Source organism: Mastigoproctus giganteus, chromosome 12, assembly GCF_048544385.1.
Source record: "Mastigoproctus giganteus isolate SK-2022 chromosome 12, ASM4854438v1, whole genome shotgun sequence".
NCBI lineage: Eukaryota > Metazoa > Arthropoda > Arachnida > Uropygi > Thelyphonidae > Mastigoproctus > Mastigoproctus giganteus.
This window is the reverse complement of record NC_143586.1, coordinates 69,779,199-69,800,209: the sequence shown is the minus strand read 5'-3', so window position 1 is coordinate 69,800,209 and position 21,011 is coordinate 69,779,199. Positions and strand designations below refer to the sequence as shown.

Sequence of the window (21,011 nt, the reverse complement as noted above, 5' to 3'; positions counted from 1 at the left end):
CATGGTGATTCTACAATAATTGGATTACTTACTGGGACTACAGTTAGGTTTCACAATATACTGTTTTGTTATATGTTTATAGGATAGTCATTCAACAGAAAAACATATTGTGCAGCACTGGGCAGGAACAAAAAGGGGTTCCTTTCCCACCTTTGCATATTTTGCTATCTAAGAGAAGTGTTTCCCAATTTAAGTGGTGCAAAACTGAAAAGAGAAGGAGGAGTTTTCATTGGACCTCAAATAAAGAAATTCCTCAAAGATGATATACTTGAAATATAGCTACAGATACTAAACTAGCTTTGGTGACCATTTAAAGCAGCTGTGCATGGATTTCTTGGAAGAAGAAACAAAGATATTTATGAATCTCTGGTGTGAACTTAGTACAATGTTATAAATATCTTTGAAAATTCATTTTCTTCATTCCATTTTAGTTTTTTCCCTTAAAATTTGGGTATGTAAATGATGAGCAAGGGGAATCTTTCATTAGGACACCACTTGGTACCTCTTTTCCATTGTGGAAAAGTGGTACCAAGGTCACTCAGATACTACCATGATGGGAGATTAATGCTGATTTATTAAGCGAAAAGTAAAATAGACTAAAAGAAAAACTCTCTGAGTGGTAAACATTGCCCTGTAGTACATTATTTTTTTGATTAAAGTATTTTAAAATGAATGACATTTTAAAGATAACACATGTATTATTATATGATATTTAAAATGTCATTCATTAGGTTATTAAAATTTCGATATTTCTTTCAATAGAGACAAGATAGGGACATAATTTTGTTATTTTTGGAATCAGCAGATCAATTTCTTCAAGAATCTGCAATTTTTGCTCCAGAGGTACATTTTTTTTTTTTTTTTTTTTTTTTTTTTGGCCAGCATTATAATCCCATTGCATTTATCTCCAAATTTCCCAAAGCAATGAAGAAATCCATTAACTACCAAGAATGGGAAGGGTTTTTTTTTTTTTTTTTTTTTTGGCTGATGCTATATAAGCTTGCTTACTTGCATCATATGCCTCAACTAATGCTATTGCTAACTCGTAAACTATCTCAAAACTTTCCACCTGATCAATATCACTACTATAGTTTCTGTCAGTGCCAACCCCCTAGTGATATGTTGGCTTGTGTAATTCATCTTTGGTAAGTCTGGTGAAAAAATTAAAAACATAAAAGTTCAGTGAAACTCAATCAGCTTGATACTTGCAAGGTTATTGATCATACCTGGAATAAAATCTTCTAAACAAGCTCCCATCTTATGGTCTGCCACCTGTTTCTACAAATGGCAGCCAGTTTTTTCTCTGACTGCTCATAGCGGGTGATGACAGATCTCTCTCTGTCTTCTAACCTCTCAACAAACAACAATTGCAACTAATTTCTCAACGTTGTTCCCCAAGGTTCAATTCTTGCTCTTTTCATCTTATATACTGATGGCTTCCCTTTACTGGCTGGAAATCCTATCCAACGTTTTTGCTAATGATAGCACACTACATTTCTCCTTCCACTTTGAGAAACCCTGCCTTTGCAAACAGCTTCAACTTATGAAATATCCATCAATTTCTTAAATGCTAATTTCCAGGTAATTCTCCAATAGGGTGTAAGAAAACTTAGTATTCCAAAACTTAGAAAACTGCAATATTTCTAAATGCAGTCCTGCTTTATTTCTCACATAAAATAATCTACTTCTTCCATGTTGATCTTCGATGGTACTCAGATTTTCAAACAAGATCAGATAGGGATTACCTTTTGGCATTCTCTTTCACATGACATGACAAATACTGCTTCCTGCACATAAAAAAAAGTTGGGTTCTAATTTTTCCTCTCAGTATTATTTTTCTTCTAAACAGCTTTTGATTATGTATACATCTCAGATCTACTCTGAGATGTATACATAAAGTAAGTATACATAATGTATACATAAAGTCCATTATGTATACATAAAGTCCATTATGTATACATAAAGTATGTATACTTAATGTATATATAAAGTCCAGAAGCTTGAGAGAGGTTTTGGGGATATGACCACAGCTGTGGTCATATCCCCAAAACCTCTCTCAAGCTTCTGGACTCTATTTAAAAGAGGGCAGCCAGGTTAATGACCTATCTCTTACAAACTCTCTCCATTAAACTAAACACTCAGTTTCTCATGGATAATTAATTCTGTTTCTGCTGCATGCATTTTCTAGAGATTTCCAGAACACTGTTCTTCCAAATTAGCATCTGTAGTTCCACAGCTTTTTCAAACCAGTCTGAACATGCTTTAATCAGTCAACATCTAATTGCTGTACAACTCCCAACTCACAGAACTAACTGTTCCTTTTCCTCATTTATCCTTTCTAGTTCATTTCTTTGGAATACCCTTTATACAAAATAGCCTTTATACATATATTTGTATGTATTTCCTGTAAATTACAATCTACAGAAATTCAAGTAAAATGTCAATAAGCATCCTCTGTCTTCTCTGCCTTCAACCTATGCCCAGTACTAGATACTATGGCCCTAATATAATACCTATCACCTTTGAAGTTTTCCTAAAAAAAAAAAAAAAAAAAAACCCTAACACTTTTTTGTGAAACAGGCCTTCATACAATTCTTTCAATATCGGTGTAAATGCACCATAGATAACTCTTAAACGAAAAAACTAAAAGAGAAGACTATTGTCTTCTCTTTTAGTTTTTTTCTATTGTCTTCACTAAAGTTTTTTCTTTAGTTTTTTACTATTGTCTTCACTATTGTCTTCACTAAAAGAGAAGACCATTGTCTTCTCTTTTACTCATTTGAGGTAGTGCAATACATGGCACCTCGTTGTGAAGGAGGTGCACAATATGAGATACAAATAAAATGATGCATTTTTTACACTACTATCATAGTTTTTTCGTTTATGAATTATCTATGGTATATTTACATATATATTATATAGATAATTTATACTCTTGAATATATGATGCCTTGCTGGATTTAGTTTGACTTAAACATTATTATGTACACCTTTTAGCATCTCTCATATTGTGGGATTATCTTCACAACTGGATTGTCTTGTCTGCAATACCAGGGTACCTGCCCACCCACCGATGATAGGCCAATAGCCTACCCACCCACTGGTGGGTAGGCTAAAGGGCCAAAAAGGCCTGAAACAGCACCAGGGGGAGCCTGATGATGTCCGGAGTTTCCAAGAATAGGTAACAACAGCCTTCTCCACTGGGGAAGCGTTGCCTATTCGAGGAGTTTTTGAGTGGTATGAGTTGAAGGAGTTACTGTCCCTTTCATTCTTCTACACCGTTTCTTTTCCACTCCTACTATTACTTTCCCTCTACCTTTTTGCTTTTCTAAGTCTAATAGGGACAACTGGATAGTCGAGTTATTATCCCACACAAATACAAAATAGCCTTGAAATGGTGCCATCTGGTACTGATACTCACCGAGTTTCCGACAATCTTCTCTAATGGGGAAGCATTGCCTATTCAAGGAATTTATGGGCTTTTGAGTAGTGCGAGCTGAAGGAGTGGTGCCCACTGAGAATAAGTAACAATAGTCTTCTCTTTTAGTGAAGCGTTGCTTATCTGAGGTAGTGCAATACATGGCAACTCATTGTCAAGGAGGTGCACAATATGAGATACAGATAAAATTATGTCCTTTTTGCGCTACTATCGTAGTTTTTTCATTTAAGAGTTATCTATGGTGTATTTACACCGATATTATATAGATAATTTATACTCTTGAACATATGATGCCCTGCTGCATTTAGTTTGACTTAAATTCTTTCAATGAATATCACGTTACTCTGAATATGGTCGGTTAATGTGAGCTGTGACGTATAATTTATCGTAAACCATAAGCTTCTGAAACATTACAATAATGCTACTCCCCCTCCATGCACCTGAAGTGACTTCTAAATAAAATAAGAAAAAAGTACCTGTATATAATCCCTCACTCCTGTCTTGCACAGGTTTATTCATCAAATTGGAATGCTTTCCAGTTATTAGTTATCTATACTGGTCTTGTAGTAAATGACTATTAATTGTATTACTCTATTTACTAACTTACATAAAAAAGAACTGATATCTTACCTTGTTTATTGATTAACTTCTGAATGTGATCATCTAAATACTGCCGCCTCCGCATCAGAGCTTCGGACCACTTCTCCCGCAGAAGGCTGAGATCTTCTTCTTGATAGGAGTCAAGTGGCTTCTGAAGCTTAGAACGGGAGCTGACGCAACCAATAGCTACACTTGTAATTTGCTCACAAATAATTGGAAGAGTGCCAGAATTTTGAACTGGTTGAACCCTAACAACAATTCTTCTTTGCTGTCCCTGTAAAATCAAAATAAGAAATTTAGTAGTAGTAGTGGCAAATGATGTAAGAAAGCAAGATTATATAGCATCAGCCAAAAAATTAAAAAAAAAAAAAAAAAAAAGCCCTACACAGTTCACCCATCCACATCCTCCAAGAATTTGTCTTGTTTTTCCCTTAATTTATTCAACCCATCTACTTCTACAACATACGGAAACCTGTTCCAACAAATTACCACCCACTGGCTGAAGGCAAACTTCCACACATTTATCCTGCAACCATCTTGCCTCAACTTGAATTTATGTCCCCTCACATGTGTAGTCTCAGAAGTGGAAGAATGCCATTAATATGCAACTTACTCAATCCAATCAAGGCTTTAAACAGCTCAATCAGATCTCCCTGAAGGTGCCTACAAGATGCTGCAATTTGCAGAACTGATGTCTTTCTAGGTAGGAGCACCCTTTTCTTCCCTTCACCAGTCTGGTTGCCCTTCTTTCCACCTGTTCCAGATCTACACCCTAACCATGGCCTTATACAAAGGGATAGTCACCCCCTTATTCCTGCTAGCAAAGTTTCTGTATATCACTGACAAAACCCTATGGGCTGTCCTGGCAGCATGTCTGCACTGTTCAGAGAATTTCATGTCTGATTATACAATTACCCAAGGACTTTTTCGTTATCCACGGTCCTGAGTATAGTACGATACAGTTGAGAAGATACTCTGGGGTTACTGCTACCCATATGCAGTACCTTGCATTTGTCAATTAGCATTAGCATTAGTAGAGGCATTTGATGCAAGAAAGCAAGCTTATGCAGCATCAGCCAAAAAAAAAACCCACTTCCACTTCAGCCCTCTGTTCGTTCAAAATACCTGTCCAGCTGAGCCTTAAACTTATTTAGGCTATCAACCTCCACCACAAGGGATGGAAGTCTGTTCCACCAACCAACCACCCGCTGGCTAAAGGCAAATTTCCGCACGTCTATCCTACATCTGTCTTTCCTCAATTTGAATTTATGCCCTCTCAGGTGATTTTTCTGAGCTAGAGGAAGAATCCCATCAGCATTGAGCATGCTTAAACCATTCAAGGCTTTATACACCTCTATCAGATCACCTCGCTGGTGCCTAGTCTCCAGACACTGTAATTTGCAAAACTTAAGCCTTTCTTCGTAAGAGCACCCCTTTGTTCCATTCACTAATCTTGTTGCCCTTCTCTGTACTCGTTCCAGCATCTCTACATCCTTCTTGAAATGAGGCCTCCAGACCTGTATACAGTACTCTAGGTGTGGCCTGACCATCGCCTTATACAATGGAATAATCACCTCCTGAATAATCAATGTTAAACTGCAACTGTTATTTCTCAGCCCATCGATCCATTTTTCCTAGATCTTGTTGCAGTAGCTCACCCTGATAACTGTCATTAACCACCCTGCCAGCCTTTGTATCATCTGTAAACTTTAAGACATTAAGCTTGATATACCTTTGTTAATATCATTGATAAATATCGAAAATAACAATGGGCCCAGCACTGAACCCTGGGGAACTCCACTAGTAACATTAGTACATAAAGAGCAGTGGCCCATTGATAACCACTTTCTGTATTCTTCCAATTAACCATCTCTTGATCCATAGCAGTAACTTGCCATTAATGCCACATTACTCCAGACTGTACAGCAGTTTGTACTACACCAGTCTTTTATGTGCAAGTGCCAAAAGCCAGATGGTCCTGCATTACTTCTTTAACCAAAGATTTCATTATTTTCCTTGAAACAGACATTTTTACCCCCCTTTTATGAACTGGGAATACATTTACACATCTCCAGTCAATAGGGACCTCCCCTGAATCCAAGGATGCTCTCATAATTATTGCATTGGGTTTGCTTACCTCCTTTGCTGCCTCTCTTAAAATAATTGGATAGATTTCACCCACCCCAGGTGCCTTTTTTATGTCCATCTTCAACAATTTCTCCTCCACTTTCCTTTCTGTTATCACAAATTTATTTAGCTCCTTGTTAGAGTTTGATAAACTTCTGACATCTCCTTCCCTAAAGAATTCCACGTATGAATGTAGATGCAAAAACCTATTGAATTTGTCCACAACCTGAGCAGAGTCATCAACAGTTAATCCATAGACCTCAAGTAGCCCAATATGACTCACTTCTTTCATATCAGGTAGCTCGTGCTGATAACTGTCATTAACCACCCTGCCAACCTTTGTATCAACCGTAAACTTTAAGACGTTAAGCTTGATATACCTTCGTCAATATCATTGATAAATAATGAAATGTTGAGTGGAGCTTCCCCCCCCCCCATTTAATCCTATTACTATTAATTAATATCATTAGTTACTAAATTACTATATACTCTTTTGTTTCCCTGTTATCTTTGAAACTCCTGTGTCACTCCTTGATAACCTAAAGTTTCAGTTAAAGAAAAAAAAAAAAAAACCCCAATTAAGGATCATTTAAAAGTGTATGTAAGAAAAAGGGTCAAAAAATCTCCACTCGAAACAGCAATAAAATTTGCCTAAGAGCCAGTGTTTACTTAAACATTGCAGTTATATCTATTAAGACCATGTGGGTCAGAAGAGTTAGCAGAATTTTATAAAAATTGGAGAAGTTCAGGCAATATGGTATGTTGGCAAAGGGCTAGAATAGAGGAAGAGACGTGAATACCTTAGTCTATGCAAGTGTCCATGTGCTCAAGGCATCATTCTACGATTTCCGAATAAGGAGATATGGAGTGGTGTTTATACATTTTGAACACATGAGGCATGTGGCATGATGGGGATAACTAATTACCCCTTTTTATGTTTTTTCCATCACGTGCCAACTGAGTGTTTTGGGCATGAATCTCTCTCTCTCACCTTAACACCCAATAAGAAGCGGACATTCTATAAACATTTTGAAAGAATTTTGGACATAAAAGCAGCTCTTGGAGGACCCAAAGAGAAAAGAGAAGAAGAAAGGAGCAGAGAGAAGACAATGACAAGTGCAGAGAAGTCAGATCCTGTGAGCCCACATCACAAAGAAGTAGTTTCCAAAAGCCAAGCAGAGAATAGAGCCAATGATCAAGTATTTCAACTGGCAGGAACACCCAGAGTTGTCCTCTGACCAGACAGTGCCCACCATAAGCTTGGTAAGTTGAAATGGCTATCTTATAAGTATGAAAGCTAATGTCTGCGAGAGCAATAATGAAATAGATAAAATGATTTGTTCATAGTAAATTCCAGTATTTGTATGTTAGTATTTCAAATGTCAGTATGATATATGTAAGGGTTTCATGTTTTCTTGATGATCGTATGCATTAAATATGTAATAATAAATAAATAAATAAATTGTCTGTTTATACTCCGGCACGACAACCAAGTCAGTAGAGTTTACAATAAATCGTCAATACAAATATTTATCGTATTTAGTAGTCACGGGCTTGAACCCCGGTTCACTCAAGGAACGCGTGCTCTGCACTCTCGCTCCTGACCACTGGGCTACGTCAGGCCTAACGACAAAATAACTGATAATAATGAGTAATAATGATTGGATTAATGGCTACTTATATGTAATATGGATACGAATGAGAAGCTTACATAAATTGTTATATTGTTCTTATACTGTTATATTCTTTATTGTTATACTCATGTTTACTTTATTTATGTTTTATCCTTGTCCTTTTAACTACTTAAATGTTGTAAGTATGCTGTATGATCGTGGTTTTTTTTATATATATTTACAATAAATGTTTGTTTTATTGAATTATTGTCTCTCTCTCAGCTAAATTCTCATTCACACAAGAAAGCACCAGAATTGGACTTAAAAAGGTTATTGTGCATTGAAAATTTAAGCATAGCAAGATTTTTTATGTTTACACAACACAACCCAAACTACAGTTTTTATGGGAAAGTCCTGTAAAAGTCGAGGGTGCAGAGGTTGTGTCCTATTTTACCACTAGATGAACAATTTAGGGGGAGTCAGAGCCATGGAAGACTTGTATGCCATAACTACACTGATGGTGAAAAATAATTGGAACATCTGAACACGGTCTATTCCTCCACGCCCTAGATTCAATCTTCATCAAACAAATTCTCCCGTAACAGAAAACAACAATGGGCCCAGCACTGAACCCCAGGGAACTCCACAAATAACATATTAGTCCACAAAGAGCAGTGGCCCATTAATAACCATTCTCTGTCTTCTTCTACTTAACCATACCTTTATCCATAGCAGTAACTTGCCCTTAATGCCACATTGCTCCAGTTTGTACAGCAGTCTTTTATTTGCAGGTGTCAAAAGCTTTCTGAAATCCAAGTTATGAAGTAAAAATTATTTTTTGCATCCAGTTCCTTGGACACTGCATCATAGTAATCTAATAGACTGGTTAGACAAGACTGCCCCCTAACAAATCCATGCTGTGATTGCATTATAATTGCACGCCTGTCCAGATGGCCCTGCATTACTTCTTTAACCAATGATTTCATTATTTTCCATGAAACAGACATTTTTATCCCCCTTTTATGAATTGGGGATACAATTACACATCTCCAGTCCATAGAGGCCTTCCCTGAATCCACGGATGCTCTCATAATTATGGTTAAGGGTTTGCTTACCTCCTTTTCTGCCTCTCTTAAAACAATTGGATAGATTTCATCAGGTGCCTTTTTTTTATGTCCATCTTCAACAATTTCTCCTCCATTTTCCTTTCTGCTATCACAAATTTATTTAGCTCCTTGATAGAGTTTGATAAACTTCTGGCATCCCTTTCCCTAAAGAATTCCACATATGTGAATGTAGATGCAGAAACCTATTGAATTTTTCTGCAACAGTTAACCCACAGACTTCAAGTAGCCCAATATGATTCAACCTCGTCCTTCTACTGTTGGTATAAGCATAGAAGTGTTTGCTGTTTTTCTTTGCATTCTTTGCCAGAGACTTCTCATGATCTGCCTTCGCTTGCCTAACCTCCTTTGTGACTTATTACAGGCTAATTTATATATATCATAGGTTTTTATCACCCAATAATTTATTTGCATCCATGCATTTTTCTTCTCTGCCACATGTCTCAATAGTTCATCTGACATCCATTTAGGTCTAAGCCTTGAACAATATTTCTTCGTTGGTATGAAAAAGCCTAGGAGCTTCTTTGATTACTTCCCTGAATACATTTAGAATTTGCTGTTGGTAGCATTATCAGTTGGTCCCACTGCACAGAATTTAAAAACTGTTTGAGACCACTGTAGTCCACTGTAGTCACCCTTATGAATGCAAAAGTCTTTCCCATTACCCTTGACAGTAATTATGTCTTTAATTAAATTCCACTGTGATTGCTGCCACCCAGTGGGTCTTTTACCTGCAGATTTTTAATGCATGAAGAATCACTGCTGATAACCAAATCAACAGTATTGCTCCCTCTTGTTGCCTCTCTAACATGCTACTGTAGAAAACAGTCATCCAAAAATCTACAAAAGTCTTGCTAGTGTGTGAGTGACAAACCCAGAAATTCCAGTCAACCTCTTGAAAGTTAAAATCCCCCCATTATGAGATTCTGATTTTATGGCCCACTCTGGTTTTTTGTATAGTTGTTTGGTAATGAAAAGAAGGCAAGCATATCTCTCAAAGCTTTGTGTACTTTCATACATATCTTCTAAATATTCTTTTTGATTTCAAAGCTGTATGTAAAATATGTATAAAAGCCTTAATTTTATTATCTCCCTACTTTTAGCAATCAAAATAAATTTAAAAACTCACATACACAGAAAACCAATGCATACAGGTAAATTTCTGACTTCTTTTACATCATTCATTCAAAAAAATTAGTACTGAAAACATGAATACTAGTGTTTCTTCATCAGACCTAAGCAATAAAGCACAAGTCTGATGGAGAAAATTTTTATGAAAGAATCAGTCTATCCAAATGCTTTTCAAAACATAAAATATTTCAAACATCTAATTAATCAAACGATAGCTGAGATTAAAAACCAGATTTTGTCAATCTAATTCTATCAATAAAGAAATCGCATGCAACACAATACATGTTTCATTGTATTTTTTTACCTTACTTTACCACTTTTAACTGGCTAGACCACTTTTCATTTAAAATAAGTTTTTTCAACACATAATGAAATTAGTCTTTTCCACTTATTCTAAACTGAATACACTGTCACTACAGGTGTATTTCCAAATACATAATAGGCAGCATCTATTAACTATTACTAATATTATTAATAGGCAGCACCTATTAACTATTACTACTCTCTATTTCCTCTAGAAGAGCTTATCACCATCAGTTAAGCCTCACAAATACAGCGAACTGAGCTCATAAATTCACTGTCATTCTACTATGCTGCCTGTTCTAAAAAAATAGAGGAAGCAGTTATGCTCAATAAACTTCAATTAAGTTGAATGTAATTTGTGTTTAAATGCTTGGTAATAAAATGGTATCAACAAAACAATAGCTGATTTGTGCAATGCAAAAAGTCCAATGGAACTTTCTACAATATGGCATCCAAACAACATAAAATTCTTAGCTCATCATAAGAGCAATACTAGACATCATACAGGAAATACTCATATATACTGTATTGTAATGTACATACTGTACATTTCTATACAAATCACAAATTTGCCCTACCATGGAATATTGTTTTCCCACATATGGGGTGGTGCTCCCAAAACCTCTCTCAGGCTTCTAGATTCCATTCAAAAGAGGGCAGTTAGGTAAATTAATGACTCATCTCTAACAGAGTATCTCCACTCTCTGTCTCATAAACATTCTGTTTCTGCTGCATGCCTTTTCAATAGATATTTCCATGAGCACTGCTCACGGAAGTTGACTGAATTGGCTTCTATAATTCCTGCTCTCTCTTCCAAAGCAGTCCGAACACGTGCTGCAACCAGTCAACATCCTCTTACTGTCCAAGTTCAAACTCACAGAACCAACTTTTCTTCTTCCTCATTCATTCAATTTCTGTTTTCTGGAACAACTTTCCTTCATATGTATTTCCTGAAAATTACAATCTACAGAAGTTCAAGTCTAATGTCAACAAATATCTTCTTTCATCTTCTCTACCTCCAACCAGTACTAAGTACTATAGGTTCTAATATCTCTCATGCTTGGGGTTTTCATTAAAAAAAAAACAAAAAAAAAAAAAAAAAAAACAGAGAGAACTGCAGGATGCATGTATTTTTCATTGCAGTTATCTCATCTTTCTCATCTATTTCTTCCACTGGCTAAGGATGAACTCCTCCTAGGAAAGTTTCAAGTTCAAGTATATGAGTCTAGTCACCTAGAATGTGTGCACTTTCCTTATGAGAATTACCTGTAGTTCATTTAAATGTTGAGTTTACCTTTTCCTCTTAATGACATAGTTTTATGTAAAATTAATTAAGGCTATTACTAATTTCAGTAGTAGTAGTAGTAGTGACATGTGATGCAAGAAAGCAAGTGTATGAGCTTATACAGCATCAGCCAAAAAAAAAAAAAAAAAAACACACTATTCCCTCCAAATGCCTGTCCAGTTCCTCCTTAAATTTATTCAACCTATCAACTTCCACAACAACAGATGGAAGTTTGTTCCAGCAATTAACCACCTGATGGCTAAAGGCAAATTTCTGCACATCTATTCTACATCTGTCTTTTCTTAATTTGAATTTATGCCCCCTTAGGTTCGTAATCTGAACAAGTGGAAAGATCCTATCAGAATTCAGCGTCTAAAGCAACAAGACCAAATTACATCAGTATCACATTCATAATTAATATTTAGAATGAAAAATTTAAAAAAAAACTATATTTAGGAGAGCATTCCAAATTTTTTGCAACTTAGGTATAAAAAAGATACTAATTTCAGTTATAATTTTATTTCCATTAATGTCCTTTACTTCAATGCACCTGTTCCACTTCTTTTGCAGGTTTAATACTACTGAATAAAATTCTGAAACCTGTTTCTCAAATTAGTCATTAACAGCTGCTTGACTGCATCACCTGAAAATCTGTTCTGAAGATGGCTAAATTTATGATTTCTAAATGCAAGAAGTTAGTTGCTTGTAAGGACATCCTTTAATGGCATGATGGATGACTCTATGCTTGTAATAACTATGAACAGACTGATTGCCAAGTTTCTTCTATTTCAATTGATTCATCTTGATGCCACTTCAGATATGCAGACTTATGAATGACCTTTTCAATGCTACCAATGGGATGGACAAAATAATGGAAAAACCTAATATTTTTGTAATGGCTGTATGACGTATTTATGAACATGCACGGATGATTTTTTATTATTTTTTTTGTTTGTTTCTTGCACATAGTACTGTGAAGGAAAGAGATAGAAAGCTGATGTTTATTTAGAGGTAATATAAAAAGGTACACAAAGAAAATGACCAACCTGAATTCCAAAGAGGTCAAATTGTTGGTGCACGTTTAACAGGGGTATCGGTGACTAAAACTGTTGATTTATTTAATGCATCCAGAGCAACTGTATCAAAAGTGATGTCTGCATTCACCAAGTGTAAAAAAACAAAATCTGATAGGACAAATTGTGGCTGAAAACTGAAGTTTACTGAAAAAGATTGCTGGATCCTGAAAAGGATTGTAGCCTGAAAATATAAAATGAGTGCCTCAAAAATAACTGTGGAACATAATGTGTGCCTCGGTAATCCAGTTTCCACCAAAACAGTTCAGTGAGAACTTCATAAAGCTGAAATTTATGGAAGAGTCACCACTGCCAAGCCACTCTTACTTATGGTAATACTAGAAAGAGATGCAACAGAGTACACAGCACAAAAACTGGACAGCTGATGAATGGAAACATCATAATTTCAGATGAATCATCATTCACGCTTTTTCCAACAAAAGGGAGAGTTTACATTTAATGACTTTCCAAGGAAATGCATCATCCTGACTGCCTTGTGCCAACCATCAAACGTAGAGAAGGATTAAAAATGGTTTGGTCAGCAATATCTTGGTATTCAGGTCTTATCATTACTCATTACCCTGAACAATCAAATTACTGCTACTGATTACCTTGATATTCTGAGTGACCAGGTTTATCCCATGGAATAAGATGATATGCTCCAACCCACCAGATGTGTCCAATTTGGGTTTGAGAGGCATGAAACTGAAGCTAAGCATCTCCCATGGCCTGCATAATCACCAGACTTGAGCCACTATGGACATACTTGGAGAGGGGGAGCGAGAAGCAGATTTCTGCCACATTCATCATTTAAGGAGCTTGAAATGATCCTCCATGAAGAATGGTCCAATATATCTCTTAAAACAGTTCTATTCCACATAGAATACTGCTGTTTTAAGAGCAAGGGGTGGTCCAATGCCATATTAGTGCATATCTTAACTCTTAACATGTGTTTTCATTATTTTGTCCACCCCTGTACTTAGCAATCTGAAAATGAAACTTTATATGTAAATTATTCATGATTAATATTCTGCAGCAGCAGCAGCAGCTGCTATTTCAATATTAAGAGCATCAAATGATCTTCCACACCTTGACTCATCTTCAAAAGACTTTCAGACATGTTTAAATGATGAATATGTTACTTATGAATATTTATCATTAGTTCATGAATGAATGACAGAACTCTTGCTTTGAGATTTCCATTACTCTGTTACCCAGAGAAAAAAAATAAATAAATAAAAATAAATAAATGGTGCCTCCGTAGCCAGGTGAGTAGGAGCAGCAGTGCATAGCATATGCTTCTTGATTAGACCGGGGTTCGTGACCATCAAATATGGAGGATGCGGAAAGGTCAGGGAATGACTACTGCATATCCCTGGAGCAATATGGCCTTAGTTGCTAATGCTCCTAAAAACCAAATAACAAACAAACAACAAAAAAATAAATAAAATTTTTCATCAAATATTTTGAATTTAAAAATTCTTTTTTTTTTGTATATATACAAAAAAAAAAGAATTTTTAAATTCAAAAATTAAAAATAAAAATAAAATAAAATAAATAATAATAAGAGAAAAGGAAATGGACAACCTATGCATTTCCCTCCTCCCATAGGTAACTATCTAGCTGACCTCTGAATTTCCCCAAAATGTCAGCCTCTACCACCCATGTAGGTAACTTATTCCAGTAATTTATAATGGGCTGGCTAAAATAAAACTTCCTGCAATCCAGTCTAAACATCTCTCCCCATAACTTAAATTTATGACCCCGTAAAAATTCTTTTTTTTTTGTATATATACAAAAAAAAAAGAATTTTTAAATTCAAAAATTAAAAATAAAAAATTCTAAATTTATGACTTAAATTTAGAATCGTTTATAACCTTGAAAATTTCATCCTCATTCATTTTATTATTGCCTCTCAGAGCCTTATTATTCATGTATTTAAATGTTGTAGCTATCCTACTCACTTAAGTTGCCAAATTTTCTGAATTCCCACCTCAAAAAAATAATTAAAACAACTGATATTTATACAGTATTTAACTCATTTATAGCAAAAATGGTGGCATGGCACCTGACAGGTGCCCATTTTATTTTTAATTTTTGGAAAATATTTTAGTTTTTTCTTTTGAATTCTGCTTGAACAATGTCAATAGTTCCTTTTTTTTTTTTTTTTTTTGTTTTTAATTGAGAAATGATATTCAATTAAATTAAATTAAATCAATTACTTAATATCAGTTTTTAATTAAAAAAAACTTTTAAATAAAAAAATACTAAAATTTTTAAAACAAGCTGTGCATTTTAGATCTTTTCCTTTTAAAAACACAAAAAAATTATTAATTTTGCTGTAAATTACAAAAAAATGTATTAGACATAAAATAGAAGCATCAATCTATTAGTCTCTTACATTTTCTAAATAAAAGACCATTAGGTGTGTAAAATTTCAAACTGAACATGCACATATATTTCTGCTCATGCATATAAATATTATTAAAAAAATTATTATGTATATTTGATACTATTAGTTATTTCAATTTTAAGACTTATTTCAAAATTTATTTCAAATTTGTCACCCTTCATAGCACGTGAAATTAACTATGTTGCTTCCTACAGAGTAGTGGCTATTTTAAGAGAAGATTAGGTATCATGTTAATGTCCTTATGCTATGAAAGCAAAAAATAATCTTTCAAAAACAATTAGCATAAGACAGTATATGTCTGTTGACCTAGTGGGAATGGAAACACAAGTGACCTGGAACTTTAAACAAACACAGCATTGGCACTTGTTTTTTTTTTTTTTTTTTTATTTGGTAGTTGTTGGCGCATCGGCTTCTGTGGCCATGTTGCACCTCCCAAGGTTTTTGCAGTACTTTGATCCAAGCCCGAGGCGGGAATCGAACCCGCGACCTTTGGGTTGCCGGGCAGGTACTTTACCTACTCGGCTAGCCCGGTCGGCATTGGCACTTGTCTGAAACCATGCATTCTTCAAGAAAAATCCAAATAGCTGCAAAAACAGTGGCAAGGAACCTGATAGGTTCTTGCACCAAATTTCTATAAGAAAACTAAGAAAAATCACTTCAGAAACCATTGCAATAAATGCTTGACTATATTTAGAAAGGTACAAAAAATTTCATATTTATTTGTTGATTAACAAATAAATTTGTTAACATGAGAACATTATTTTGGAGGGGCATCTGTGAGGTGCTCTGCCACCACTGCTGAGTTAATATGTTAAATTTATGTTTAATCAACTGGAGCGATGTCATTTCATAAATGTGATTTCTTTACCTGTCGCAACTGATAAATGCCACCAGTCAAAATGTCTGGTTTAGGAATAACTTCAACTGGAGCATAGTCTCCTTGTTCATTGAGTTCGTGAATTTCTACCCTTAGCTCTATTTTTCGTGTTAGTTCAACCCACCTAAGAAAAAAAAAAGAATAAAACAACTTATTTATTGTTTAATAAACATTATTTTTTATATATTTTTTTATTTTATATTTAATGTTATTAAAGAAACAGTTTGGCAAAATGAAACTGACAGTTTAGCATAATGAAATGACTTTTAATATATCATGCAACTTATTCCTTTTGATATGTACACTATTCAACTTCAAAAGATCATGCCTTCACAAATCACAAATATCTGCTACAAATGCACTGCATCACCGTAGTAAAATAGGAGCAACTGATATTATCATTTGATTCAGCTACTTGTATCGCAGACACTTGCTACAAGAGGATATATGGATTGCAAGAACATGCAATTCTAAGGTGGGATAGTAAAAGAGATATAACGGCATTCCAGGGAAATTAATTTTCAACCACTTTCAACAGACATCCCCTGTATGTATGTGTATATATATATATATATATATATATACACACACACACACACACATGCAATATGGAATTAATAAGTCAGATAAGTGTGAAGGTGGAAGCGTAAATTACACAAAGACAAAAGCTAATAGGAAAGGCTAATAGGAAAAGGATAGCAGAAATATGTGATAGTATAGGTGTGAAAAAGAAAGAAAGAATGTGAATATCCTATATGTTGTAATGAATTAAGCAAAATTATAGGCTGAACTGAAAAGCCAATTACAGATGAGGGACCTGTAAAGTAAAAAATTAAGTCAAAATGATTAAATTAATAAAAGGAATAGTAGCCAGCATCACACATGAGTGGGTAAATTTGGCAATAAGTCAAAAAAAAAAAGGGGGGGGGGTAGAGCTAATATGCAATCAAATCTGATGTTAGCAAAAGTAAGTATTGATACATGATCAGATATTTCATCAGAGGACTACACCTGATCATGTAACAAGGATTGTGTTTCTATACTTGTCCACATCTGTGGAAGAGAAGCAAATTTAAGAATAAAACTAAGTGGGAACAAATCTAAATGGGGATAGCAGTATAACTTTCACAAATTACGGACAAGGTAGTCCCAACGCAGTGTATGTTATGTAATAAAATAAATTAAGGTGAATTAGAGTAGAAATAAAATTAAAAACTAGGTCTTTAACAGTACAGCCAAGATGCAAAAAAAAAAAAAAAAAAAAAATAGAATATATTAAATCTTCTACAAGAGGAGTGTTTCCATTTGCAATGGGTTTCCTCAGCCTACAAGTTATTTTTTGGTAGGAATTTTTTCCCGCCATAACGTGTGGTTCAAGGTGTCTTGGTCTGTTAAACCTCGGGGTGTCATGCACTCCCGTACTTCATCCATCCATGTCCCCCTAGGTCTTCCTCTTCTTCCAGGAGGTATCCATTCCAGGATAGCCTTTGGATATCTGGTTTCTTGCATCTGTTTTACATGTCCATACCATATTAAATGCTTTTCTTTGATAGTGTCGATAATATTCTTTTTCACCTCCATTTTCTCTCTTACGTCTTTATTCCATTTTCTGTCTCTTCTAGACGTTCTTGCTGAGCGTCTTCAAAAATCTATTTCTGTCGAGAGCAATTTGTTTTCCCCTTGCCTATTCAATGTCCAGGTTTCCGCTCCATACAATAGAAAACTTTGTACAATCATTTGAAATATAAGTTTCTTTGTTTTATTTAGAATATTTCTGCTCCATAGAACAGAATTTAACATGCCAATAGCCTTTCTGCCATCTGCAATCCTCTTATTGATCTCTGCTTGGAATGATCCATCACTTTGTAAGATTGATCCCAAATATTTGAATTTATCGTCTTGTTTGATTTTAAAATCTTCAATATTTAGAATGTGTCCTGATCCTGAAGACAACATTTCAGTCCTGCTAAAATTGATTTTTAGACCCCATCATTTATATTCCTCAAACAATTGACGACATGCATAGTCTGCATCTTCTAAGTCTTGTACTATCACCACCTGATCATCTGCAGAAAGTAAATTGTGAATATAGATGTTCTTATTGATAGGCAATCCCATTTTATTGCATTTTTGTGACCAGGATCTTAGGCAGACGTCGATTTAAATTTTGAAGAGTGTTGGTGACATGCAACAGCCTTTTGAAGTGTGGAATTCAGATGACAAAGCTGATCCCACTTTAATTTTGCATCTATTATTCCTGTAAATTGTCTTAATAATGTTAATCAATTGTCCACCAATATTTGCCTCTTTCAGTGCTTCCCATAAGAGTTTTCTTGAAACACTGTCATATGCCTTTTCAAAGTCAATGAAAATCATAAAGATTTCTTTTCCTTTCAATTGGAATTGTTCAAGGATCTGTCGTACTGTTGAGATATGGTCTATACATGACCTCCCGGCTGAAAAACCACTTTGTTCTTCTGACACCTCGATTCAGGTTTCTAAATGGTTCCTGATCCATTTTCCAAGAATCTTTAATAGCTGGTTCAGGATGCATATTCCTCTGTAATTTGAACAGCTTTTCTGATCGCCCTTCTTACAAATTGATGTAATATATCCTGTTGTCATTTCTTTTGGTATTTCTTCTCCTCTCAGTATACCATTTAACAGTTTTTGTATCAAAACAGCCACTCCTTTTCCTCTGTCTTTCAGAAGTTCAATACAAACTCCTCCAGGTCCAGGTGATTTGCCATTCCTTCCTTCCTTCCTTTAGTAAGAGTTCCACTTCCCTAACAGAAACTTTTAAGCCCGAGTGTTCCACACCAAAATCCTCCACCATCTTGAACTCTTCCCTGTCTTCTTTTAAAAGTCCTTCATCATACTTCATCCAGTCTTTCAAAGGTATTAATTGCAAGCCAGCGTTGTGTTTTTTTTTTGTTTTCTCAAGTCTTTAAGGACCTTCCATGATTTTGCTGATCACTCGAAGCCCAATTTGCTATTAATAGTTGCTCATTTCCTTTCCCATTCTTTATTTTTCACTTCTACTACCAACCGAATGGCTATTTTCTTCTTTTCAACATAAATGTTCCTATATGCATCATTCCTTTCACCCAGCCATTTCTGATATGCAAGTTTCTTTTCCTCTACAGCAGTTTTTATTCTCTCTGTAATCCAGGTCTTTTTTGGCTCTTCTTTTTGCCTAGGATTTCATTAGCTATTTTTTTTACTATATTTTTTAAATATTCATAGATTTCTTCAGTATTATCTTTTATCTCTATGTTAATTGTAGCATCCAATCTCCGGGTGAAGTTGTTTCTAATGCTGTAGTCTTGAAGTAGTTCAATGTTAAATTGATCCACTTGTAGCATTTTTCTTTCCCTGCATTGTTGGGTGCCCACTTATTTTCTTAATCCAGTTCCACCTCAGTGTTGTTTTAACAAGAAAATGGTCACATCCGCATTCGGCTCCTCTATAAACTCTGACATCTTTCAACACGTATGTCCCTGAATGTTTTGAAATAATGTAATCTATAACTGATCTAATTTGTCTTGTCTCCTGCGACCAAGTATATTTATGAATATCCTTGTGTTGGAAAAATGTGTTGTCTATTCTCAAGTCGAACTGTTCACAAAGATCGAGTAGTCTATCTCCATTGTCGTTCCTCTCTTTCTCTCCAAATCTTCCAATAACTTTGCTATTTTGTTCAGTTCCTACTCTTGCATCGAAATCCCCCATTAAAAATATTTCTTTGTTCTTAGGGATTTTTTCTATTAGTTCTCTCAGATCCTCCCAAAATTCATCCTTCAAGGTATCAAAGTGTCATTAGTCGGGGCATATATTCCCAAAATAAATATTTCTCTCCCATACATTGTCAATTCCAATGAGATCATTCTTTCATTAATAAATTGCCAGTTTTTGATGTTATGTCTCAATTTCGTTTTAACAACAATAGAAACTCCTGCTCTTGCTCTCTTATCGACTCCACTCCAAAAATGGTAGTATTCCCCCATTATTTCCTATCCACATCCCTTTTTCTTTGTCTCCGATAACATAATGATGTCTAAATTGAAGGCTCCTCCATAGCCAGGTGGACAGGAGCAGCAGTTCGTAGCACACACTTCTTGATTAGACCGGGGTTTGAGCCCGTGACCACCAAATACGGAGGATGCGGAAAGGTCAGGGAATAACCACTGCATATCCCCGAGCAATATGGCCTTAGTTGCTAATGCGCCTCAAGACCAAATAATATAACAATCTAAATTGAATTTTTGCAGTTCATCTGGAAGAAATTTTCTTTTAGTTGAAAGACCTCAAATATTCCAGCATCCAAAAATCATTGACCTTTTCTGTTTGCCGAGTCGTTTCCGAAAATGCGGTCCATTTTCATTTTCACTTGTAGGTCTTTTAGCATTTGTGTATTTTTTACACTAAACAAGGAGCTAGCCCACTGCAGCAACCCCCAACCTGGAGGGCCAGGGTATCTCTTGTAGTCTGGCCCCCACCCTTTGACATGTCCAGCTTTGAGGGTCCTACCAGTAGCTAAGCTACCGCTGACTTAGCTCTCCGGGTCATTAGGACATGAAAGCCCCCCCCCCCCCACCGCTACAAGGTGAAGAATACTATCGGGGAGGAATATATTAAATGAGAATAAAACTTAGAAATTTGATTAATGTAAATAGAGGTTTAGTAAACAGAATTTAGGTAGAATATGTAAATAGAAATCAGTGCAAGCAAATTGTATAAGGCTAGGGAGTGCAGGAGCAGCAGTGCGTAGCACACGCTTCTTGATTAGACAGGGGTTCAAGCCCGTGACCACCAAATACGGAGGATGTGGGAAAGGTCAGGGAATGACCACTGCATATCCCCGGAGAAATATGGCCTTAGTTACTAATGCTCCTAAAAACCAAAATAACAAATAACAATAAGCTAGGGAGTAAATTGAGGATAGGGAAGGGATAAAAGTGTAGCTAAATAAAGGTGAAAATAGTGAGAGATTAAGGATAGTACAAACATTTGTATCACCCTCACA

General features: G+C 35.4%; 1 protein-coding gene across 1 annotated transcript in view; it reads right to left on the bottom strand.

Moving 5' to 3' along the window:
• The window catches only part of Khc-73 (Kinesin heavy chain 73), a 959,680-nt gene that overhangs the window by 311,377 nt on the left and 627,292 nt on the right, over positions 1 to 21,011 (bottom strand). The window contains exons 24-25 of the mRNA XM_090386270.1: positions 15,977 to 16,109; positions 4,070 to 4,313 (exon numbers count right to left, since the gene is read on the bottom strand). Of these exons, the coding sequence (XP_090242396.1) occupies positions 4,070 to 4,313; positions 15,977 to 16,109 (377 nt within the window). The remainder of the gene's footprint in view (positions 1 to 4,069; positions 4,314 to 15,976; positions 16,110 to 21,011) is intronic.